General features: G+C 37.4%; 1 protein-coding gene across 1 annotated transcript in view; it reads left to right on the top strand.

The window, feature by feature from the left end:
• Positions 1-25,848, top strand: part of MGAT4A (alpha-1,3-mannosyl-glycoprotein 4-beta-N-acetylglucosaminyltransferase A) — a 76,857-nt gene that overhangs the window by 21,503 nt on the left and 29,506 nt on the right. Inside the window, exons 3-9 of the mRNA XM_057381490.1 lie at positions 6,430-6,597; positions 9,124-9,264; positions 11,651-11,784; positions 22,817-22,863; positions 23,460-23,573; positions 24,193-24,268; positions 25,674-25,788. Coding sequence (XP_057237473.1) covers positions 6,430-6,597; positions 9,124-9,264; positions 11,651-11,784; positions 22,817-22,863; positions 23,460-23,573; positions 24,193-24,268; positions 25,674-25,788 — 795 coding nt within the window. The remainder of the gene's footprint in view (positions 1-6,429; positions 6,598-9,123; positions 9,265-11,650; positions 11,785-22,816; positions 22,864-23,459; positions 23,574-24,192; positions 24,269-25,673; positions 25,789-25,848) is intronic.

Genomic DNA, 25,848 nt, shown 5'->3' with positions numbered 1-25,848 from the left:
CCTTGATGGGAGTGTAATGAAGTAATCCATGAAGCTTGTTAGTGTCTCTGACCCATGGCTTGATGGTAACTACTGTAGGGTTCTTATAATGGGAGTAAATGAGTTGTAGAATAACGAATCACAGAATTACCTGGATTTGCACTTACTGCACAGTATGTTCTCACAGATTCAAGCATTTGTTCAATGGCATTGTAATAACTCATTGACAGAGTGTACAGAAAAATGATACATTTGTTGTGATTTGTAAAAACTGAAAGGATTGTCTTTAGGGTGGCCATAAACTGTTACATTGGTGAATTTGGGACTGTTGCCAGTGATACACTGTTGATTTGAATAATGATTTAATATTCCCCGCTTGGATAGAAGAAAAGTCCTGTTGCATCAGGTATCTGTCCCTTCTCTACCTGTTTTACTCATTGAGTATTTGTGTACAATGCTTTGTTGCCAATCAAAGTCTTTTGTCCATCTGTCAGACTCAGTCAGTCTTTCCTGTTGTTTAATGAACAATGGGGGTGCAGTTTCAATGGTTCATTTGGGTAAGGGCAGAAAATATAAATCAAGTTTACAATTAATTGGCAAAGCTAAGCCCTCTGTGCTTGTCTTGCTGGCCTTTTTTGAGTGCCAAGTCTATGGCTGGTTATGTTTTTGTCTTTGTGGCAGATCCATCACTTTGGGTGTTTAGCATGGTTTGGGGTTTTAGGGAAGACTCAGCTGCCTGCTTGTGATATGGGAAGGTCATAAAGCTTTTCCTGATCTTCTTGTCTGATACATCTGCCTTTGAAGACAGCCAGCCGTACAAACACAGAGCTCTGRGTAAATTATAGCTTGTCTTTATTTATTTAATTTATTTAAGTGAATACAGCCACCTTTGTTCAACAATCTTAGTTCAACATGTTCCATTTCCAATTGTGAAAATGGCCTGTGATTTAATGTGTTTGTGAACCTGCTTGATTGATAAGATAAATAACAGCTTGCAAAGCTTTCATACTGCTTTTTATGCTGGAGRTTGTGCTTCTTTTAACATAGTCAAGGCTTTCCTTAAGGAATAATGGCAATACTAACTAACTGAGAATTGCCAAGACATTCTTGGGATATGAAACCACAAAGCCCCCCCCAAAAAAAAGTGTGGGGTGTGTGTATATAACACAGCAACCACAGATGATTATTTATTTTTTTTTCAGTGTGGAGATTGGCAGAGTTTTTGCTGGATTCACAAGGTATCATGGAGTGGATGTTTCAGGCTACATGGAGTCAAATGTTGCAGATTGCCAGGAATGCCAACTTCCCTTTTTACATGGCTTCTTGCCCTTTTTCTATGTCCACCATTCAGCTCATTTCTCCAGGGTCTGAGTATAATTCTGGTTATGTAGTACCTGTACCTCCTTTCCCTGGTGCAATGGAATAAAGCTGTTTGKTGATTGTACAGATGTGTGCACCCAGTTTAGAAGTGCACTCAAATAGTTTCTTCACCAAGTTTTCATGTTAGGATAGAATAGACAGTTTCAATTGGAAGGGAACTACAGTTGTCATCCAGTGCAGCTGCCTGACCACTTCAGGGCTGACCAAATGCTAAAGCATGTTGTTAAGGTCATTGTCCTAAGGCCTCTTAAACACTGCTAACAGGCTTGGGGCAAYAAAAAATTTAACTTTCCTAAAAAAATAACATGAGCAAAAAASTAAGCTGTTGATGATTTTTATTGATGTAGAAACTGTATAGCCTTAAAAATGCTTCGATTGAGTTTCCACAGTATTTTTTCTGTTYGTTGTTCAGTAGATATTTCATCTGGAATTAGAATACAGCAAGTATTCTGCTAGTGCTGGTAATTTACCTGCAATTCAGACTTCTATAGCTATTTCAGTTGAGCTGAAATACCCTGCAAAATACTTTTCTAAACTCAAACTGCAGCACATTTTCTTATTCCTTTTCTTTGATGTCCCTTTTTATCCCAAGGGAAAGCTCTTTGCTGTTAGGAAAARCAGGGGTTGAAGAACATAAACAGATTTTTAAAGAAGTACAAAGACCCAAACTAAGAAATTAGATGCATGCTAAGATGTTCAGAAGCTGCATGTTTTAAAACTTTGAATTTTTCTTCAAATTTAGATAACTCTTAAGGGAATTATGTAGTCAAGATTGTCTATGGCTAAGAGGAGAATRGATTGAGTTTGTAATTTTTGGCTAATGKTGTCTTTTTGGCATAACTATTTGTAACAGTTGTTTAGTAGGAGAACTGTAAATAACCCAGAGAAGGCTGAGAGCTGAGATTTCACCTCTGGTCAAAAACTTGAAAACCTCCGGAGTTTATTTGAATTTTCACTTTTCAAGATACTTCATCAACTTTCTCTAAATTTTAACTTCTGCATATTTAAAACAACATATTGCAACATGGGAAAAGAGTTAATAAAACRAAGTACTGGTTCAGTTGAAACAGAGTTGGGAGAACTGCACAGCATCCAGCCAGCTAAAATTTTTAGGCTTTATCTTCTGAAGTTTTGCTGAACCAGCTAGAATTTAAGAGAAAAATTACAAAGAATTAATGCTTTCTATTCTCAAGTAATTTCTTAACAAGATATTTATTTTTATTTGATCTTTCTGGCTTCCAGGGAAAATAATGGAAAAACAGCACTATCTCATTTCAATGTAAAATAATATGTTATTCTTAAAGAAAAACATGCTTGTATGCTGAAATTATTGGAGACTTAAATGTCTTTGATATTGGCTACAGCTGCTGTTAGAGGGATGTTTTGTTTGTCAGAGAACAGATATGTTTGGAGTTCTTCCGTCAGTGTTATAAGGCCAATAAGAGGAATTCCTTCCTCTATCTTCTTAAATTACTCTAGATTTCAGCATGAGAATAGCAGTAATTTGTAATACTGTAGAAAAAGAAACTTTCTTTTCATTATGATGATCACTGACCCATTTCCTCTGATTTTAGGTTCAGTACTCTCATTTTTACTGTAATAGCAATGAAAAAAAGTGTTTTCATACTTTTGGACAAGAAATCAATTCAATTCCTTTTGGTCTTGGTGAAGTCTCTGAACAATAAAGCACTAAATGGTCAAATGTATTTTGAAAATATCAGGTACTCTATTGACTTTCTTGTATGTACAATGGTTACAAATCAGCTTGCCACAGAATAGGATATCTCAGTTGGAAAGGATCTACCAGCAATCATTTAGTCCAACTGCCTGACCACCTGACCAAAAGCTAAAGCATATTGTGAAAGGCATTGCCTGGATGCCTCTTAAACACTTTATTCTTCCTAGGAAGTCTCTTCCAGTGCTTTACCACCCTCTCAATAAAGAAATATTTCCTAATGTTCAGTCTGAACATCCCCTGGCACAGCTTAGGACCATTCCCATGTGTCCTATCACTGAACACTGGAGAGAAGAGCTCAGCACATCCATCTCCACTTTCCCTCAGCCCCCTTCTCTCCAAACTGGACCAACTCAAAGTCCTCAACTGCTCCTCACAGGACATGTCTTCCAGCCTTGTCAACAGCTTTGTCACCCTCTTCTGGATGCACTCACAGAACTCCACATCCTTTTTAAACTGTGGGGCCCAGAGCTGCACAGAATACTCCAGGTGAGGCTGCACCAACACTGAATGGAGGACAATCACCTCCTTTCACCAACTGGCTCTGCTGTTTTTGATGCACCCTGGGATGGGGTTTGCCCTCCTGGCTGCCTGGGCTCCCTCCCTGCTCCCTCCCATTGAGCTGCTGCCAACCAGCACCTCCAGATCCCTTTGTGCAGGGCTGCTCTCCAGCCACTCCTCTCACTGTTTATACCTTTTCCTGGTGTTAGTCCATCCCAGGTRCCAAATCTGGCATTTGTTCTTGTTAAATTTCATGTTATTGATGATTACCCAGTTCTCCGATGTGTYGAGATGTCTCTGCAAAYTTCCTAATGGTGCATTGAACTCCTTCATCCAGATGACTGATAAATATCTTGAACAGAACTGGCCCTAGAACCCTGAGAAACATTGCTGGTGCCGTCACCAATCAGCTGTAACTGAGCACTCTGGGCTCTGCCCTTCAGCCAGTTCTTCACCCAGTGCATTGTGAACCCACTCACCCCACAGCTGGACAGCTTGTCCAGGGGAATGTTTTGAGGAACAGTGTCAAAAGCCTTATTAGAATTTTAAAAGGAAAAATCATCCATTTTCTTTCCTTGTCACTCATGAGGAGGACAATTTTATCATAAAATGTTATCAAGTTAGTTAAATAGGACTTTCTCTACCAAACTTGAGCTGAGTCAAAGTTTAAATAAAAATAGATCCTTAAACTTTATCTTGTAGRTTCATTCCCAAGTACTTGGTCAGGAGCTCTGAAAAATCAATCAGAGTATTTATAAATTCATGATACCTTAAGGGATGCTTTTCTAAAGTCTGGGACATGTGGTGACCATTAATGGTGGCTCTGTAAGAACCTCAGAAGTATTTTCTTCCTTGCAGGTGCATTTCAGATAAAATTTGTTGTGGTTTTTTGTTTGTAATTAATAAATATCTGAGCAGTTGATCTTTGACGTATTGAACGTATGCTAAAGATTAACTGTTAGAAATTTAAATTTATTTTGTTTAGTTTAAAAGTACAGGCAGCTCTATTATGAAACAAGTACCAAAAGGCCAAATTAGACATTCATCTCCAAGAACATGAAAAGTGCTAGCTCTGGTGGTATTAGAGATGTAAATGTTTTAGGTCACATAAGTTCGCTTAAGCAAGAATTATTTTTTTATTTATTTTTGCATAAATAACTAGAAAAATACTCATAGGGTGATAGGCTTTATATCTTACTGTACTTGTAATGTTACCATTTTTTACTTTTGCTTGACTGAACAATATTGTGCCTAATAAAGAGCAATCCACCATGTATTTTTGGAGTCTAGGTGCCAGGAGTTTATGTATCTTTTACACCAGCCTTCTTAAGCCAGGCATGTCTGGTTGTAACAACTGTGAGAAGTTGACTACTCATCTAGTATTTTCTGAAAGGATTTAATGCTTTTGAAATCTCAAGTACCATAACTGCAATACCAGTACAGTTCACTGGAAGCATTGGGACTGAACTACTTCGTTAGTTATCACTGGCAAGTAAGAATGTCCTTCATGCCAGAAACTCCAGAAAATCTTCCTGGTCTTCTAAGTGCTGTTGGCTAAAGCATCAGTTCCTATTTCAAATAGCAGTCTGGATTCAGTTGGCAGTGTGTAGTGTGCCTAGCACTGTGTTGTGGGCCAGCATCTGTGTTCTGGGTTTGTTGGCACAAAAGTAATAACCTTTTGGTTTWAATGAAAGAAGGAAAATAAAGCTGGCAAAAACATTTCTCTTAAGAGTAGTGAATGATGTTTTTGTTTTTCCATCTTCAAAACACAGGGCATTTTAGTTAATTATGTTTTTTCAACATAATCAAAGTAGTACATTCCAACTACACAAAAAAAAAAAAAGAAATGTAAATTGAAAGAAACTGGAGGAAAAGCAGCCCTATCAACAAGGGAAAGTTGACTCTAATTCTTTTTTGCCTCATGTGTCATGTAGTATAGCAACAGGAAGAGTTTCAAATTGCKTGCTAAACTTCTGCTTCCCTGTCATTGCAATACAAAAAGACTAGGAATGGTTAGGTAAATAACAAAGGAGGTATGTCTGTGGGCATCAGCTGAGTGATTGGAATATTGATTATGAGCCACAAAATCACTTAAAATACTCCAGTCCGTGTCTGTGGATTGGTTGAAGGAGGGTGACAGTGATGATGGTGAGCAGAAGATTTGAGAAAATTAACAGTAGGAAGAAGGARGGATACAAAATCCAGACACACTTACTTTGCTGGGTGTCAAGGGCAAGGGCAATACCACAGCAAATCAGTTTTTGTGTTTTCATCTCCCTTTTGGTCTCCTTTCAAAGAGTATGTGTATGTATCAACATGAGCAGAATTTTGTTTAAAAAGTTCTGTCCTTCAGTTCTTAGGCACTGRCCACATCAGTAAGTTAAAACTGTTTGAAATTGATGTGCCTGAAATACTGTCAAGTTCCACTAATTTTTATTAAGTATTCAGTGGGGTCTTTCAGAAGATGCAGCCTGTGCTTTTGTAAGGGCTTGTAAGCTCCTGTGTGGCTTCTGAAAAGAAACAGTTTGTGGGCATCCGTTCCACAAAATGGTTCAGAGCTGCYTCGTGGTGCTGGGTGCTCAAGGTTGCTGTGGTCTGTGGCTGTGGTGAGGGGCATCCCCCCAATTCCTGCCTCWCACCCTGGTGGGGTGCAGCTCGCTCTCCCCTCCGTGTGCTCTGTGAGTTGGGGCACTCAGCTCCGCAGGTGGGATTGTGCTGGGCTCTACCTCCCTGGCTGGATTTCAGGTGCTGCAGAGCTGAGCAGAATTAGATGCYTGTCGGATCTGTCAGTAGGTGTTATCAAAAATAACCAGAATCATGTTTTTCCTCCCTAGAAAAGTTGATTGCCTATCAGCGGGAATTTCATGCTTTGAAGGAGCGTCTCCGTATCGCCGAGCACCGCACTCTGCAGCGCTCTTCCGAGCTCAACGCCATCCTGGAGCAGTTCAGGCGGGCAGTGGCAGAAACAAACGGCAGTAAGAATGCAATGAACAATTTTTCAGGTAYGTTCTCTGACTGAGAGAGACTTTTTTATAATTCTGCAATGCCAATATCTCTTCTTATTACTATAGAATAAGGAATTGCTGCCAAAACAGCCAAATGATAGTGTTCAGCASTGTGAATAAAGAATGTGTAATATATCTGGTGTGGGTGTCTTTGGTTTGTTTTTTCTGATTGTTGTTCTTAATGATTCACCCACTCTTACTCAGTTCCTAAAGTTGTAACAGTTACTTACTCCACACCTAGCTCCCAAAGTTTGGAACTTCTGTTTACTTATTTAATATGTTGAATATGTTGTGACAATTAATTTACATCACTCTTCAAATAGAGGGGAAAAGCGAGCAAACAGAAGAAATGGATGAACTTGAAGCAGTTAAAATATGTTTAAAAGTCAACTGAAGATATAAAATCATATAGACTAAAGTATTGATTATGATTTGTAAAAAGCAYGGATAATGGCCTTTTCAATAACTAATAATCAAACTAATCATGTCTTCTGTAAATTTTTACCCATTTTGGAGACTGATGCTTAGGTTTACAAAAAGCTGTTTGGCAATATTAGAGAAAGACTTCACAATATTCACCAAATTATTGAAGTTAAGTTTTAAACACATGCTGTTACTGCTTTAGTCACTCTGATTTTTGTGGATGAAAAATGAATAGCAAATAAATACAAATTCTCTGTCAAGAGGTCTGATTTAGTCGCTTGCAGAAATTTCACTGTGTTGGTCTAACAAGAAGYTGAAACCCAAAGGGTTTTGCAAATCAAAAATCTGAAACGAGATTTTTTTAATTCATAGTATACTTGCATTTGTGCTATGATTTACTGGTTTTGATAGAATACTTTTTTGTGGGGAAATGGTTATAATTATAGGTCTTGGTGCTGATGCTAATCATGAATTGCTGTCTGACATTAATGGCCTGATCTCGGTAGTCCCCTGGGTCTCCAGGAATTGCACAGATAAAGGTTACGTTTAGCATGGTCTGTAAACCTTGTCTTCCTATATATCAAATATATGTTTTTGCTTTTAAAGTAAACCATGAAGGAAGTCAAATAATTTTGATTCTGAGTTTAAGATTAAGTTATTACCACATWTGTTTCTGAAATTGACTTAGCTTGCTTATAGCCAATAGAGTTATAGGGAGTTATTCTCTTCTGATGCCGCTGGAAGTGTAATTCATGTAACATTCTACCGTGTCTGGATCCCAGCTGAGATGGACATCCACGTTTTTCCATGTAGAGCCATAATGGGAAGCCAGCTGAACAGCTGAGCTCTAGTGCTAAGAATATAGGATTAGATAGATTTTTTTTAAGCTTAATATACTTAAGTATACATAATACTATTTGCTCTCTTTGAAGCTAGAAGAAATCAAGATTATTTTGTGTAGACCCTTATTCATTCAAAGAGCKGTCATGCTTGGACAGAATGCAGTCCAGCTTTTGCTGATGAAGTTAAATGTTGGCAGGAAAAGTAAATTGTGCCTGTATTGGAGTCTGTCAAAATAGGCACATTTACTTATGGCATCTATTTACAAAGCTTTCTGCAAAGTTTGAGGTAGTAAGGAATTTAGGTACACCAAAAAACATGCACTCCAAACGTACAGAACCAAAAATCGCAACAAAACCCATCTATCTTTGTAGAAGCTCTGCTCAGAATCTGAGGGGAATGAAACTTATGGCATTATTTTCTTTACTTCTTCTCAATTTTATCTCAAGAAATCTTGAGTACAGCTTTTTTACTTAACTTGATATTATAAAGCCTGTAAGTTTTCAAAGATCCATATGCTATCATATTTGTCATTTGAAATGAGTTGTTTTCACACTCGATGCAAGAAAATGAACACGCACAGCAGGGTAATTTTAAAAACTGTTATTTGCAACTTTGAGAGCCACCTGGACATACTGCGAGGCAGTAGCTCCAGAAGGAGCAAGAATGATTCTAATGGAATCTAATAGGATAATTCTATTCCAGTGGACTAAAAAAATTTGCATTAGATTTCATTTTTTTGCAGGAATACTCAAAATCTCAAGTGTATATTTAATGCTATTTTATTTTGTGTCTGTATGTGTAGTATATTTCAATATGTACTTGTAGCTCTGTAAAGTTATTTGCAGTAGCATTGCTGCATGGTGATRACCTCAGTAAGCAAAAGTAAACAATTATCTAGGCAAATAAATTTCCCATTTGATTAACTGGTAAAAAAACCATCAAAACCACAAGCCCCCAGATAAATGGAGCATTCTTTACTTCTGTGAATTCACACTAAATCTTATGTAATCAGGTAAGTATTCACTGTACCTGTAACAAGGTTAGGTGTAAAGTAGTTTTTGCCATCATTTATTAAAAAAATCAAAATAAGAAAATACTTCCTTTGTAGACAAGATATAATGCCTCAGAGAAATGCATAATTTGTTCTGGCTTTCAGTTAGGACTAATTTTATGCTGTTAGAATTTTATGCTGTTTACTGTTGCTTAAAACTTCATATTATTTGTTTTCTGCATTGCTGATTCCCTGTGTGTTTGCAGATGAGACGCTGAAATTGTTAAAAGAGCTAACAAGTAGAAAATCTCTTCAAGTGCCAAATATCTATTACCATTTGCCTCATTTGTTGAAAAATGAAGGAAGCCTTCAACCTTCTGTGCAGGTTGGCCTTGGAAGGACAGGAGGTATGCTGATATGATGGTTATTTCATGTTTTATATCTGGAGGACCTTCTAGTTTTAGAAATAGAATTTACTGCATTTCTTGGTAGATCAAGGACATCTCGTTTAACTTGTGTGATATTGATATCCTTTGAATTCGCACTGAATCCGAGATGAAAGGAGCTTGGTTTCAGCTTTGCTCTTTTCTGCATAATCTCAATCACACCCCATGCTGTGTTAAGATACACATTAAGAAGCATTTAGTTCGGATGAATTTTTTGTAACTGAAGGRAAACAAAGCTCAAGCATTACAGATTCTGAACTGCTAATGGATAYCCCTTTGGCTTTTCAGATTTGTGGRGCAGCCATGCATGGATATAATTATTTTAGCACTGATGTTTCTCTTGTTCTGATCTGTGTATTTCAATGGATAAATTAAAAGTTGAGATGATTAAGATAATCACATATAAWTGCATCAATAAAACCTGGACATAGGAGGGAGTGCTGTAGTTACTCCTGGCCTGTGTCTTTTTATTACTTTAGTAAGTTTGATTGCTCCTTCTTTTAACACAAGGACTGCCTGAGTGACAGATATGTGGGCTTAGGCCATACGTTTATTTTTCTGACTATAAATACCTTTTATTTCAAGGTTGTTATTCAAGGAGGAAAAATCTAATAATCCGTTATTGTTTTTAGTGAAGTCTGTATTGTGTCCCCCTGGGAATTTGGAATTACGAAATAGAAATTGGAATCAGGTTTATTTAATTAAATGGARGAAGGGAATTCAGGGTTTCAGGATTTCATGAAGTCTGCTTTATCCTTTTACTGCATTCCTGCAGTGCTCCCACTAGGTAGCCAGCCCTGGTTACATTGCAGAAGAAAAACTATGGAAAAATTAAGGAGCACAGGAGTCAAATGGACAGCTGAAAGGTGGTGTCGATAATATTATAGCTGGGGACCATGCGTTGTGGTGCTRTTGTCAGAGATAAGAGATTTTGTTGAGGAACTTCTGTGAAATTCTGATCTCCTGAACTTGTTTTTTCAGAAGAAGCAAAACCAGGTACAAGGAAAGTAATAGAGTTTTGCAGCATTATTGTTTTGAAAGATAACTTCTGARAAGTTAAATACTTGAGTTATGAAGAATGGTTATATCAGTTTTAAAGTAAAACTTAGGGAGTTTAATCACTCTTGGTGCACCTTACCTGATTAATACCATGGTTTTACTATTGTATTATGTTTYGTATGACATTTTGGTAGCAGGGAGGCTACTGGGCTGGTTTCTGTAAGAGGGTGCCAGCAGCTTTTCCTGTGTCCAGTAGAGCCAATAGCCAGATCAGTGCCACTGGAATAACAGATTGAAGGTGGGGGGGAAGAAAACTGCACAAGGGCGACTGCAGCTGGAGAGAGGAGTGAGAACATGCAAGAGCACTGCAGACAGCAAGGTCAGTGCAGAAGGAAGGGGAGAAGGTGCTCCAGGTATCGGGGCAGAGAGTCCAGAGATCCACGTGCAGCCCCTGGAGGACCTCATRTCAGAGCAGGTGGATGCCCAAAGGAGGTGTGATCCCATGGGAAGCCCACACAGGAACAGGCTCCTGGCAGGACCCATGGAGAGAGGAGCTCACGGTGGAGCAGTTTGCTGGCAGGACCTGTGACCCCTCAGGGGACCCACACTGGAGCAGACTGTTCTAGAAGAACTGCAGTTCTTACATTGGACATGTTCATGGACGACCATCTGCCATGGCAGGGACCACGTGCTGGATTGGGGAAGAGTCTGAGGAATTCTCCCACTGAGGAGAAAGAAGTTGTGGAGATCATGTGTGATGAGCTGAATCCCAGCCTCCATTCCCCATGCCCCTGTGCTGCTGGTAGGGAGGAGGCAGAGAAATCAGGTGTGAAGTTGAGCCCAGGACAAAGGGAAATGTGAGGGGAAGGTGTTCTAAAATTTGTTTTTATTTCCATTACCCTATGTTCATTTGATGGGTAATAAATTAAATTACCTTCCTCACATCTTCTTTGCCTGTGACAGTAACTAGTGAATGACCTCTCCCTGCCCTTGTTTTTACCCATGAACCTTTTGTTATATTTTCTCCTCCCTGTCCAGGTGAGGAGGTGAGCTATAGAGCAGCTTTGGTGGGTACCTAGTGTCCAGTCAGGATCAGCCCACCACACCTACACAATAGTCTGGCATGTCTAGGATTGCTTCATTTGTCTGCTGTTTGTTCTGAGCATTGGTGGTGGTTGTTTGTCAAGTTCCTGATGCTGGGTAGCATATTTTTAAACTGTTTTTAATTACTCTTGCCTCCAGTTTTTAACTCTTGACATTTCTTAAGCAACGCCTTATTCCAAGATTTTTGTTTTCTATCTTGTGTATGAAATCACTGAAAGTACCTTTCTGGTTTGTTTGATTTCAGTTTCCATTGTAATGGGAATACCTACAGTGAAAAGAAAAGTCAAGTCTTACCTTACAGAAACTCTCCACTCCCTTATTGATAAGCTGTCCCCTGAAGAAAAACTGGATTGTGTTATGGTTGTCTTTATAGGAGAGGTAATACTTAAAAGTTCTTCATATTATTTCTAACCTGCCTTTAATCACAAGTAACACTTTTTTCAGGAGCTGATGAGGATCTACTTTTTCTTCAAGATGTAGATAGATGACTCTCTTCTTTCAGGAAAAGGAGTGTCAGTCTTGGGTTTCTGAGGTACAATCCTAAAGAGCCCAGCTTTTTCTGTTTATCAGGGGAATAGAGGACATGGATTCAGTGGAATGGTTATTTTGCAAGTCTTCTTGTGTTTATACCTAGTGACAAAGATATGCCAGTTATCTTATTCCTTCAATGTAAGAATRATGGCTAAGGAACTCTTTTGTAGGGGAGGATTCCTCCCATTTTTCTGAATGCCACTGCTTAGTCCTCTGTCAAACGAGTGCTTCGGTTTGAGACATGAGRCACAGACTGTTACTGAATTAATTTTCTGGACAATGTGGATGTTTGAAACCCAGACCTTTTTAATGGATTAATTCAGCGTTCAGTTGGACTGTTTGTTCAGTTTGGCTCTGATTTAGTGGAAATCAAATTTAGGAAATTGATAGAGTACTTTCAGAAATAATTCTGTTGGATGCTGGGAAGTGCATGTACCTATTTTGTTCTCCATGCTTTTCCCAGAAGTCTGACTTGGACAGTAGGAAATTTATGTTTGACCTTCATCCATCTAATGGTGTAGTTCTGTGCTGGAATAGTCTTTTATAAGTCCCACAGATGAAAATTCAAATCCCCAATTATAACTGAAAATGGTTTTAATTCAGTGAGCCAGTGTCCATTCAGGGATGAATCAGTGGAAAACCTGACGTTTTAATACTTCTATTTATCAACATATTTTAAAACTTTCCTTGAAAAGTTTGTAAATATTTTGCTTTTACCTGAGAACTGTTTCTTAGTGTTTTCTAATGCAAATTGCTCTTTTTTCTTGACAGCCAGTCAAAAATTATCTGCCTGAATAGATACTATTTTTCTGAAAAAAAGGTGTTTTTTTCTCTTGGTTGTGAATATCAGTGTAACAGAATTCTTTCTGAATTGCTGGAATGCAGTGGGGTTTTTTCCCTGTATTAGTTGGAGGAATTTTATTGCCTGTTAATAAGGCTTCTTCTCAAGGTTTAAAACTAAAGTTCCATTTGTTTTGCTTAAGGAGGTCTGAGCTATGAAAACACTCTGTTATCATTGGATTTTCTGTCTTCTGCAAAATTTGGAATAGGAGTGGAGTGTCCCCAACTGCATAATCTTTTGTTGCCTTAGACAGGCTGTATTGCTATATTCAGGTTTTCCATAGCTGAATAACTTTCTTCCTTTGAGGTGGTGGGAAATTCTCTCACTTTGGGAGTGATTCTGCACAAGTGACTGAGAATGAACGTTTTAACATGGAAGYTATTGCTCCTGTGCCCATGGAGAATTGTGTGGTTGTTCTGGACTGGGATACAGTTACCTCTTTATTCCATCTCTTTGAGGGTAGTTCTGTGTGTTTACTCGGGTATCTGTTTTGGGCATGGCAAGTCGTGAATRTCTGGGAAAATTTGAAGAATTTTTGTTTAAATTTTTGTTCTGTTGTAACCATTTGTTAGATTTGCCTTTCTTTTTCTTTATTCCTTCCAATTTATTCTTTTTCCTTCTTTATTCTCGGACCATGTTTTTTATTTTCTTAAGCTCAGTAACTCACTGTTTGTTTTGTAATTGCTACAGGGAACTCTCTWAATGATTAATATGGTGCATTAAATWCTTCATCCTGAATTATRCTGTGCTYTTTCYGAGTTATTCTGTATGTTTCAGTTTCCTTCTGCAAGATAAAAAGTGTAGATTCATTAAGCATTTTCTCTGGCTGTTTCAAGGAAGGCCTACTCCTCTGGTAGACTTTTGTTTCTCCTTAAAGGAGAGGAAGGGCCAAATCTTTTAAAATAGCTTTGTCTATGTGGTATCCTAGCCTAAAATGCATTAGGCTATTGCTGTCATTAACATGYGCAATAATAAAGGCTTATTTAAAAATACATTAGGGCTTTGACAAACTATGCTTATATTAAAAATTATGGCAAATTTCTAAAAAAAGGCATGGCCTCTGCTCAAACATATGTGCAGTTTAAGTATGGCAAGAAATGGTCATAGGGTAAGGTTATGTAATTTTGCTAATAAGCTTAAAATTGCTATCTGGGCCTTGTCTATAGCTTGYAGCAACAACAAAAGAAGAAGCACAAGACTAAAAAAATAGTCTTACGAGAAAATTATATGAAAAATAGTATTTTTAAAGGATTTTAGTATTTTTCTTGCTATCATTATTTGAGAAATCAAATTTTCACTGTTTAAGCAGCATTGCTGGGAGCCACGGAATGTAAGCTCTTTGTCCTAGGCATTGGACAAAACTCTTCTAATAYGGCTGGTTTTTTAGTAGCTCAAACTCACTMATTTCTTGTAATTTTATTTTTTACWARAAAATGAATTAGAAGGCTAATGGCCTTCTGCAAATAGCATCAACAGTGTAAACAGATGAGCTAGTAAATATAGATGCATTTTGGTTGCTAAATAAAGAGATCTGCATATTCATTTACTGTATGGATATTTCTCAGTAATATAATTACACACAGTAAATTTCCATACTGGAAGTTCAAGAAACTCTGAAATATCTCAGCTGATGTGATAACTAATCACCARTTTAAATAATTACTAGAATTGCTTGACAGTAAACTGTACAATTGTCCTAGTTACTGACATATGTCTCTGTGTTCTCCAATTTGTTAAAATAACTTAGTGGCAGAATAATTTGCAGGTATTCATTAGGATGACTAATAAATAGGCATGATTAATTTTACCTCTATAATTCAAAATCTTTTTATTCCCCCTGACTACGTAGCTAGTTTCTTGCTYGTATGAGTTGAAAACAAACAATTCAAATCTCATAAACCTGCTTTGTATAAGAACTTGCTTTCATAAGGCATAAGTCTAGATTTAGGAAACTATGAACTCCAGATTAAAATGTTGTCTAGTATTTTTATTTAATAGGGTTTGTAATTAATATGGGAAGCATGTTTTTGATGTACTTTAAATGATCATACTGGAACAACAGACATATATATATATATATACACACACTACTGAATATGAGAGAAATTAGGATACTTCCCTGGTATCTAAACAACATGTTGGGATTTTTTTCTGAGGGGCGATCTCATTTGCCATAAAGAAAATGCATCTGAGACTTGTTCTAAATATATCAGAAATTATTGTCAGTCCACTTCATTAATCAGAGTCTGCACTTAGCACAGTCTTTTGTACAAACAGTARTCAGTGCAAACTGGAAAGACTATAAGCCCTTGATTTGACCAAAAATATCAGAAGGACAAATAATTTCAGGAAGAATTGGAAGATGCTACAGGTATGCACAAGCATTTTGCTATTTTTGAATGCTCCTGATTGCACCTGACCAGGTAATAATTGACCAGCCTTTTGTTCTTGGAGCATTAAGCCATGTGTTATACTTTCTTGCATATTCCTTGTTTAAATCTGACTCTGTTGTTTCATGTACATACAGTTCACTTAAGCTGGAAAAACCGGCACATCTTGATTATCTTTTACTGTCACTGTTATCTCTTTATGTAAACGGCTGCTGCTAAATTAAAAGATGTTGATCTTTAATAGTGCTTTCTCTGTGCTCCTTCTGAGGAGAATMTTTTTTTATTTATTATTTCTTTGGAAAAGTTTCAAGCACCCAGCAAGTTACCATCCTGTGCACTGGTATGAATGAAGCCTCAGCAAATTAAGGACTGGTGCACATGCTGGGTCAGACCTTGCTGAACCTGTTTTGTAGGTATTAACATTGCACTGCAATATGTAAAACTTCTCTACAAATGAAACAAACCTGTATTTTCAGCTCTTCTTGCTCTGGGCCTGAATTACAGTTCTCTTTGATCATCAGCTCTCTTGATAAAAAACAAAAKAGTATTTTGATTGTCTTACTCAGCCTGGATGTATTAGCATCATCCCAGCAACAGGGTTGTTCATACTTTCTGCTGMTTGTTGAAAACGTGAGATGCTCCTTCCTGGAACTGCCCTAGAGAGTGTATTCCTAGTCCTTGGAAGTTCTGACTGTGCATCTTGAATTGGAGAAAATCCAGTAGATCTTAGCATGTGCACTATGTATGTGTATGATGTATATATATTTTTAAAAAATCAAAGTTGTTGTGTCAAGATACATTATCTACACTGAATAATATTAAAGACCTACATAGATGGGAATCTTTGWTTTGGATATCTCACTCAGAACTGATCAGGATGAACACACTTTCTAGACACACTGCCAGCTCTTGTATTTGAAAAGGTAGCTTGACTTGTCAGTGAGAATTTGAGGTATTTATGCTGTTTTGTGGTCCCTGCTACTTTGGCACCTAACCTTTGGTTTGCAGATTTATGGATTGCTGATACTTTGGATTGCTGGATGGATTGCTGGATGGATTGCTGGCACCAACATGGGATTTTATGCTCCTCTTTCCATGTCAGTGACTAGCAAAGTTTTTATAAGGAATTAAAAAAAAAAAACAGTGATAAAAATCTTTCCTAGATCTAAGAAAGTGATAAAAATCTTTCCTAGATCTAAGAAAAGATCCTTGACAGGATCTGAAAACTTAAGTGTACCTGAGAAAAATTCAGTATCTCAGCAGAAAGCTGAAATCCAGGACTGTGTTCTTTCCTGACACCCCAGACTGGAATAACTGAAATGCTTCTCTGAGATATTTGCTGGGGAACAAACAATGACTATCTGATGCTTCTGGTAAGGCAGCATCACTATTGAGAGCCAGAGTGGTGCTGATCTCTCTGGTGACATCCAGGATATTTGTGAAGTGGGAAGTAACAGTAATAATCTTATTTCAGAAGCTTTGTGGCAGGTGCCTTCATACCTGCACAATGTCCTGCAAATAAAGAACCCATATTTACCACAGTAAAAGGGTACTTGGGACTGTGCACAACAACTGCCTGTCTTCTGGAAGACAAACTGTTTAGACCATTTCAGCAATTTAGGAGCCTCCCCGAGCACAACAGAAGGTTTCCCATGTTGCAGGGCAGTATATGCTTCTTTCTGTCAAGCTCCACAAACCAGGCTTCATCTGCAACATGCACAAARCTAGCAGGAGGCTGTATGACACTGCCACAACTTGCATCTGAGTGTCCTGTCTGGAATTGCCCTGTGATGTTTTTTGCTCTGGCTGACCTTACAAAGTCAGCTTATTCTCTGATGTGACGTTGTGGTTCACAGCACATCCGTATGGATATGTCCCCTCATAATTGAGGATCTGACAGGCAGGGCATGAATGGTTGGAGAAACAGGAGTGGTATAGGAGTATTCTTGTATTCCTGCTATTGCTGCCAAAGCCTTGTGCATCGTGAAGCCCTGTCCTGAACTGATTTGTGTTAATCATAGAAACACAAAGAGATTTCATGCCTATGTGGTAGAGGGGGGAATTTCAGTAAGGGAGAGATGAAGTCATTAGCTCATGTAGGACACAGGCTACATTTTGCTTATGTAACAGTAGCTGGCTGTGTTATGACAGTATTCTCATTCCTGTTCTTGGCTTTGCATCTTGGTCTCAYGTTTCCCATATTTAACTTGAACTCGCTGCTTCAGATTTGAAAGAAGACACTGTATTCCTGAAAAGAATTCTTTTTCAGCTGCATTTTTTGAACTCTWAAAGATGATACTACCTTTTTCCACAGGCTTTGTTTATATACATACACTACTGCAACCACTGGAAGCCACTGCTGCACTTTTATTCCTTAGGGCTTTTACTTCACTGCATAAATATCCCAAAATAGGTCCAAATGCCACATTAGTGGCTGATTTTTCCTATGTAAATTTTAATGCCTTGTGTATAGGCAATAATATTCATATGTACTTTCACTATTTCGAGGCAAATAAACCTTTTCTGGAGTCTGTAATTTTATATTATTTGTCATTCTATGAAATACATRGTAAAATTATCCCACTCCTATTCTTTGGGGATGCTGATAGATAAAATAAAATGATAATTAGTAAGCAATAAAATGACCACACTATGCAGATTAGCATGCTTTGTTCCTCAGGTATTTTTTTCATTCTTTGAAGGGTGTTCTTGAATAATTCAAGACTGACTTCTAGTATATTTCATTTAAGAATTGAGTTCTGGAAAATTTAACAGTCTAGGTAAGTTTCCAAGATGGTGAAATGCCTCAAGGGCAAGACYTTGGAGGAGCAGCTGAAGTCACTTGGTTTGTTAAATTTAGAAGAGAAGACTGTGAGTTACCTCATCACAGTCTACAGCTTCCTCAGGTGGTCAGTGAAGAGGGATATGCTGATCTCTCTCTGGTGACCAGGGACAGGACMCAKGGRAATGGTGTGAAGCTGCATCAGGGCAGGTTCAGACTGGACATTAGGGAAAGGTTCTTCAYGGARTGGTCMGTCATGGGAATAGKSTGCCCATGGAAGTGGTCATGGCACTATGCCTCTCAGAGTTCAAGAATCACTTGGATGATGTCTTTAGAAATATTATTTAGTTTTAGGTAGTCCTACAAGGAGATGGGTGTTGGTGTTGATTCTTTTGGATCCTCTTCAGCTTGAGAGATTCTATGATTGCATCTTTTTTCTTTCCTATGCACCTGCCACTTAGGACAGCAAATAAACCTTTGGTCTTAAGTTCTATGGCTTTTCYTATATTTCGAGAAACAGTCTACCTTCTGTCATTCTTGAGGATATGAAGTCAGGATTTAACAMTATGAAAGTGTTGATTCTTAAAACYAGAAATTTTCGTTTTGTGTGACATTTGGCTAGCTGTTCATCCGAACTTTCTAACCTCTTGTTTTCTCTGCTAGCTAATGTATTCTTCTGCTTTGCTGTGCACACACTCACTCATAAAAATCAATAAAGMAGATTGAAAAGTTCACTGCTGCTGTACTTCTTTCGGTGTTACGAATAACGATGTCTGCTCAGATAATTTTTAGAACAATCGCAAACTTGAAGCGCAGCCTCACTTGCACTACAGGAAGGTGCTTTAGAGAACAGGAGCACAGCATTTAAAATAAACTGAGGAAATTTTAAAACTTATTTTATTGACAGTCTGCAACTTTAGTTTGTTCTAAAGCAGACTGTGAGGCTTTTTTTAAGAGAGATCGATCAAAGCAGTCTATATTCATTTGTCATCAAAACTGTTGATGSAAAGAGTTAAACCTTAGATACAGCCCTGTTCACAGGGTTATGAAACTCGATAGATCTCATAAGCTAAAAACTTTCTTTTCTTGTTGAAAGTTTAGATAGGCTYAAGGGAATGCTAATGAAATACCTTGAAGATGAGTCTGCTGAGGATTATTAAATACATAAAATCACATCTGTTCTAAGGAAGTAACCTGAATTGACGGTATTTGGAATATGGATGACAGCAGGAGAGGGTGTTGTGTGTGCTTTTTTAAATCTTTGCTGTGTATCTTTTCATGGCTGCCTGTGCTGGAAGCAAGATACTGATGTGAATCAATCCTTCATCTGGTATGAATAGTTAAAGGAAAATGTCTCACTTCAAGTGTTTTGCATTCTCGTGAAGATCAGTAATTTCGTATGACTGGGAAGAAAGAACAGACCAAAAGATTTGAACTGCTGATATGAAAATAAACATTCCTACCTGTGGCTTTGAACACAAAGTTTTCAGAGATCCACTCACCATGACAGAGTTTGTAAGGCTTCATGGGATCCATTGATAAGATGCATCTTTGTGGCTGGGAGAATTAACTCTTTGGTTGGGTCCTAACACAATTTTGCGTTTAATTGCTTTAAAGGGATTTGTTCTTAAAATATTCATTTGTGCTTCTTTTTTATAGGTCCAAAAACTCCTAAGGATTTTTTAATCTTCAACCGTAGGTGTTTAAGTAAGAAAAAGTTATAGTTTTAGTAGTGCCTTTTTGATTTGATAGACAAAAACATTCATAATTGTAGTCTTACATGTGCTGCTGTCCTTGGGATCACCAGYGACATTTCATTTTCTAGCAGCACTGATACCCTAAAATAGATTTTAAGTTCATAATGTCTACTCCAAAGTCATCCGAGCATCTACCAGATGATTTTCTCTCAAAGCCTATGGAACAGTTACACATTTTCTTCCATGGGTGACTTTTTAAAATTAATCTGGATTTGTCTTGTCCTGTTTAAGGTTCTTGGAGACAAGCAGTCTCATGTCCTTCGGGTTGATAAAGAGGACCTTGCATCTTATTTTGTTAAGGCAGTAAAAACTTTCTTCCTTGAAAGTGGGGATTAGTTTTTGATTAATAATAGATTTTTTTTCCTGTTGCTTTTAAGTCKCTGACTGAATTAATACTGCTTGAAAGGTCCTTAGATTTTATTTAGCTCTTCCAGATTTCCTTCCATGGCTACCCTGCAAAGTCTTCTGTCTGCTTAACTCTTCCCTTGGGTATAGTCACTGCATGATCAAATTTATTGCATGTTCTCATACTTRTCTCTTAAWGTTGTGTGAATTAACTTAGAASTGCAACCTCCCTGRGATGTGTCCACRCCAGAGGGTGTTGGCAAAGATCCTRCTTAGGGTGGGCAATGAGAGGAGTTGATTGTGTCCTGAAGTTCTGATGTGRAAAGAGGATAGTCAAACTGCTGTCCTGAGGGGAAGGATTTAATGTTGAAATTTTGGTTCTCAATCTCATATGCTGCTGATAGATATAAATACAACTGYTTATTTTAAAATGATRGCAGAATACYAGTGTTTGAATGCATTTGMTCMTGTGAAAAATGGCATCAACTCTTCTAATCTACATGTTCTTTTTCATTTTAAAAATGTCATCTGCTTTTGCACAATCACTTTTTGATGCAGTGATTGCTGATTGAGAAGGAAAGGTTACCTACTAATCCAGCAGTGGAATTTGTTGTATCTCATGTTCAGAGCAGCTAAACCAGGCCTTCTTGACTTTTTGTGACAGCAGCCAAGCTGCATCTTTTTAATGTGATCCTATTGTTGATTRCTGCTCTGACTGAGAAACTGCCAGCCTTTTGTGTGAAGCACTCAAACAAATAATGGGAAGTAGAGAAAAAAAAACCTCTTATTCTAGATGGGGTTTTTTTTCTGATTGTGGTGTTTTTTTGTGTAAGAGTGTAAGGTTTTACAAGCAGTAGCAAAGCTTCATGGTAGTCTGCAAAATAGGTCAAAACTCTGTTCCCGCTAAGGAGATGTGCACTGRGGCACGGGCTTGTGAGCAGATATATGATTCCAGTTGGCATGAAGTTTGGCATTTATTTTAATCTCTGGAATACTGAATAGAAAGTAGCTGTGTTTCTGCTGAGTGTGTGTATGTAGATACGTTTATAAATAAATCCTGTATTTTTCTATGCAATTACAGTATGGACTGTATYGGATGTGTTGGAGTTCTTAATGCTGGCCTGGGTAACTGAAATTTGGCATGCCAACTGAAATGCAAATTTTTGTCTTTTCATATGATGATTGAACTGCAGTTTCTGTATTTTTAATGTTTAAAGGGTTTTGAAAAGAGAGAAAAAGAAATGCTTCAGTTAAAGATGGATATACTAAAATTATTTTTAGGTAGTCACTAGGTTACTCTGATTTGCAGCCATTACACAAAACAGAAAAAGTTATGCCTAATTCCATTAATTAAATGTGTATGAACAATGCATAGAAGTATTTAAACTGTGATATATCAAGGTCCATATAGACTTGTGAGTCTCCTTGTGTGGAACTCAGTGTGAGATGAGTTTTAAATTCTGAACACCTTAACAGCTTACTAGAASTTCTGTCCAGTACCTAGGCATAGCACTTAGGAAGAAAATACATATGGCAAAATTATGAGAAATACTTTCTACTCATATGTTCTTGTGATATTTAAAATCTGCTTTTGGAAGAAATCCACTGCTGTTGTTGTCCTTATTGAAAAGCATGCGTCACTGGCATTATGTTTGATTTCATAATAATAAATCTTTAAAAAATAGAAATWGCGATTTTTAAGATCAAAGGGTAAGCACCTTTATCAAACAAGATTAACAGTTCTATAGAAATGCTTGGGAGGGATTTATTCTCTGTGTATAATCCTTTAATGATATCCTGTGTTACAAATTCATCAGAAAAAATATGAACCATTCCTTTGTTTCCAGCATTTCAAAGACAATTCTTTCTCCAGAATCYTCATGAGCCAGAATCTGGGTTGATTTATAGACTATTCTTTTWAAAAATGTAAATGGCATGTCAAATCATTAGATTAATAAGTATAACAGAGACCAGGGGTCAGTCACATTTATGAGTTCACAAACTCTCTTTTCTTGGAACCCGTGTGTATAACCAGGTTGAATAATTGTCCAGTTCTGGCAATTTAGATGATGTAGACTTTTCCAGAATGTCATGATTTGTATYTTCACCAACAAGTAATTTTTAGAATCATTCTTTCTATGAGAACTGAGTGTATGATAGGATTTGTAGTCCCTCAAGTTTCATTTCTGACGCAAAAAAGCACCCCTAGTCAGGAAGGCAGCAGGTTCACTTCTGTCTGTGGTTGGGGCATTTACTTTAAATGCAAAGCTTAGGAGATGTACTTTTGAGGGAAGAGTGTGTGTGTTCAATGCACTGTTTTTCAGAAAGCTTTCTTTGGTAATATTTTCTTATTTATTACTATTGTTCGTATTATTACTATTATTATTACTATTATTATTACTATTATTATTTTTACTATTATTATTGTTCTTGTTGTTGTATAATAATAAGTTCTTCCTACACAAACACTCAGTGTTCATTTAGTCATAAAGAGCATGAGTTTTAACATTTTTTTGTCCAGTGCATATATGAGATAATTACACCGGTTTACAAAAAAATTTCATCTTCTCATATTAGAGATAAGACATAGTTATATGGATGCTGTGTTCTTGTACTGCTCCAATATCTCATGCAATGAAAGAGATTTTCAAGGACAGCCATCTGCAATGTTTATTTTACTTGGTTCTTTGACATGTAACTCCAGAACTGTCAAGTAATTGATTCATTTTTTATGTTTATTTATTTTTTTTTAATTTTTTTCCAGACTGATCTTGATTATGTGAACAGTGTTGTTGCAAGCCTGGAAAGAGAGTAAGTTGTAGTTTTAATTGGGGATTTCTTAGTTTATTGATGGGTTTGCTTTTTGATTTTTCCTAAATCAGATTCTGATAAGAAATTAAAAAATATTCTGTAAATAAGAGATCATGCCTTTTTGTTTCCTGAGGCTTTGGACTTCTGAACAAAAAAAGTAAGAGATGGCAAATTAAGAGGCARCGATTCAGTCAGTTAAACTGTAAAACAGTAAGTGGGATTAAATTATTTGATGCAGTATAAACAGATGGAGTTGTTTAAACATGAACGGAAATTTGTGACATCTGTGTTAGGGCCTTGTGTTCTGCATGTTCCAAGAGAACTGTAGAAAAAAATCACTAGGTGCTGAAAAAAAGGCAAAAAAATGTTTAGAATGTAGTTTGATTCTGACTGGCAAGAGACAACAGCRCTCTGAAGGACATGCTAAGGAAAACAATACATTTTTCTACATCACTATTCTTTTATATTTATCTTTTACATTTGAGCAAGTCGTTGTAACCAGACACAGTAACTGTTCCAACAGAACAGTTCCAGACTGCAGGAAGTCTGCAGAACTCAGACTCTCTCATGTGACTTCAGGATGTTTTTATTGACAGGTTTTCCACAGAGATCAATTCTGGCTTGGTGGAAGTAATAGCCCCTCCTGCAACTTATTATCCTGACTTGACAAACTTGAAAGAAACGTTTGGAGACTCAAAAGAGAGAGTGAGGTAAGATTATTCCCCCAGATCTTTTTCCATCTCCTCCCACACCCACACTTTCGTTGTTTATAAAACGGCAAGTGGGATGTGAATTCTTGAAATGTTTTCTTACTGTAATTCTTGCAAGTGTGGGGATGCTGAAAGTGCTCTGTGACTCCATCTCATTCCTAGCTACGTGCTGTTCTGAGCATGATCAGAGCCTGTGCTTGGTTGAATCCACTTAGTGTTAAATTTTGGGAGAAGAACTGAGACTTTTGATATACTTTTAAGTTGCTTTAGTATTTGGACTCTTTCGTTTACTGTTTTTCTTCATGCAATACAGGGTAAAACCCACTAGTTCCTGTTGCATTACCATTTTAAATGCACATGTGTTTTTAGTGAAATGTCAGGTAGTTGTCACAAAGTCAGGTTCAAATTAAACCAGTTTGATGTCTGTATTAAAGCATAAGGTGAACGCTTTGTTCCTCTTTTTTTCAGACAGTGGATTGCCTGAGGGAATGATGCCAAAAGCAGCTGTCCTAACATTTCACTAATATGTGTCATTTTTCRTAGTGAAATTTACTTTGTATTGCCAGTGTGTATTGAAATAACCTTTTTCATAAACCTTAAGCTTTCAATTTAATTTCAGATGGAGAACAAAACAAAACTTGGATTATTGTTTTCTTATGATGTATGCCCAGAAAAAGGGGGTTTATTACATTCAGGTAAATTTCTCTTCTTTATTTTGAGACAAGTTTTCAAATAAGTCTCCAGAAATTATGCTGTTGGGCACTTCAGAAGGGCCTACACAGCACAGAGATAACTTCATCCCATAATTTAAAGAGGGCATTAAATAGGGTGGTTATGGTATATGAGGAAGTAATTTGAGGAGGACACTGTCTCACTGTCTGAAGTATAATGTAAATTTGTGCTATGTCACTTACCTTAAGATGCTTAGCAAAAAATGTGAAGGAATCCAAGCAGCTTAACTACTGTTTTTTCTTTGTCCCTCAAACAAATTATTGTTGAGATGCCTAGGCAAAAAAAAAAAAATGCCAGCATAGTTTTGAGTGGAAATGAAGCTAAAATCTATTTCTTTTTSTTTTGAAAGTGCAGTGTAACTTTAATGTGACTGYTGTGTATAGACATGGRKTTTTTTCCTTTTTTTAAAGAAGTTTCCAACAACAGTTGGAAGCAGTTCTTTAGTTCAGCTCAGAATTGTTCCTATCATGTGTTTCTGCTTTGAAGTAGAAGTCTTACCTACAGGTATTGCAGATTTAGTAACTGCACTAATGATCTTTATTTAGCTTTTGTGCCTGTGTCCTTGGGGTGTAAAGTCCCACACATGTCATCTAGTTTTCACAAAGCTGTGCTGACTCCTCTCTGMGAGCTCTTGGAGTCTCAGCTCTCTGGGAAGCTGCAGAGCCAATAACATGTGACAGTCTGGTTTGATACYGGGAAATTGCACAAATATTAGTGCCAGCAAAAGGGGGAGGGCGTGAATGCACCGTGAGAAAGGACAGGAGAAGCAGGATCCTTAATGCAGCAATGCCCTAGACTTGTTGTGAATTAAAGGGATTGTAGCACCCCATGCTGGCAGTTCTGCTGCCTGGACTGGGTGCTCAGTGTGGGCTGTGCACCGGTGCTTCTGTTGGATGGCTAAAGCCACATGAAATGAATCCCTCCTCTGCAGACATTGTGCCTCTTGTCTCAGGGGAGAAACTCTTGYGGTGCTCCTACATTTGTGAGTAAACAATCATGTTTGTATATRAATAATACAGATAATCTGCTTGTTCTGATGATGTCACTTAGGCTAACATTATTGCGCGGATGATTTTTCTCTGAAGAAAGAAGCTGCAAAAGCAGTGTTCTAAAGTAGGAAGTTGAGGTACATTTGGGGATTCTTACTGCAGAAGGAGTTTGGATTAGTTCTCCACAAATAGACAGACTGATCCTTGCTACAGTTATTCCAGGCTATGGCTTCTATATTTTATATCAGTGCTAGCATTACAAATACCTGGCTGTGTGTTAGCAAAATAAGTTAGTATTTCCTCGTTGTACTTTTTTCTGTTGCTTTGCTAGTGCTTTTTWAAAAAAATTTATGTTGATATCACTTCTACCTTGCTCTAGCTTGAAGATGACATCGTTGTCAAGCAGAATTATTTCAGCACAATAAAAAATTTTGCGCTTCAGCTCGCTTCTGAAGATTGGATGATTCTAGAATTTTCTCAGCTGGGTTTCATTGGTAAGAAAATGTTCACTTTTGTATTTCRAAAGAACACATTCATTCTCAGACTATGGATTA

Source organism: Malurus melanocephalus, unplaced genomic scaffold (assembly GCF_030028575.1).
Source record: "Malurus melanocephalus ecotype Western Australia unplaced genomic scaffold, MMel_1.1 scaffold_512, whole genome shotgun sequence".
Classification (NCBI taxonomy): domain Eukaryota; kingdom Metazoa; phylum Chordata; class Aves; order Passeriformes; family Maluridae; genus Malurus; species Malurus melanocephalus.
This window is presented reverse-complemented; position numbering and strand designations above follow the sequence as displayed.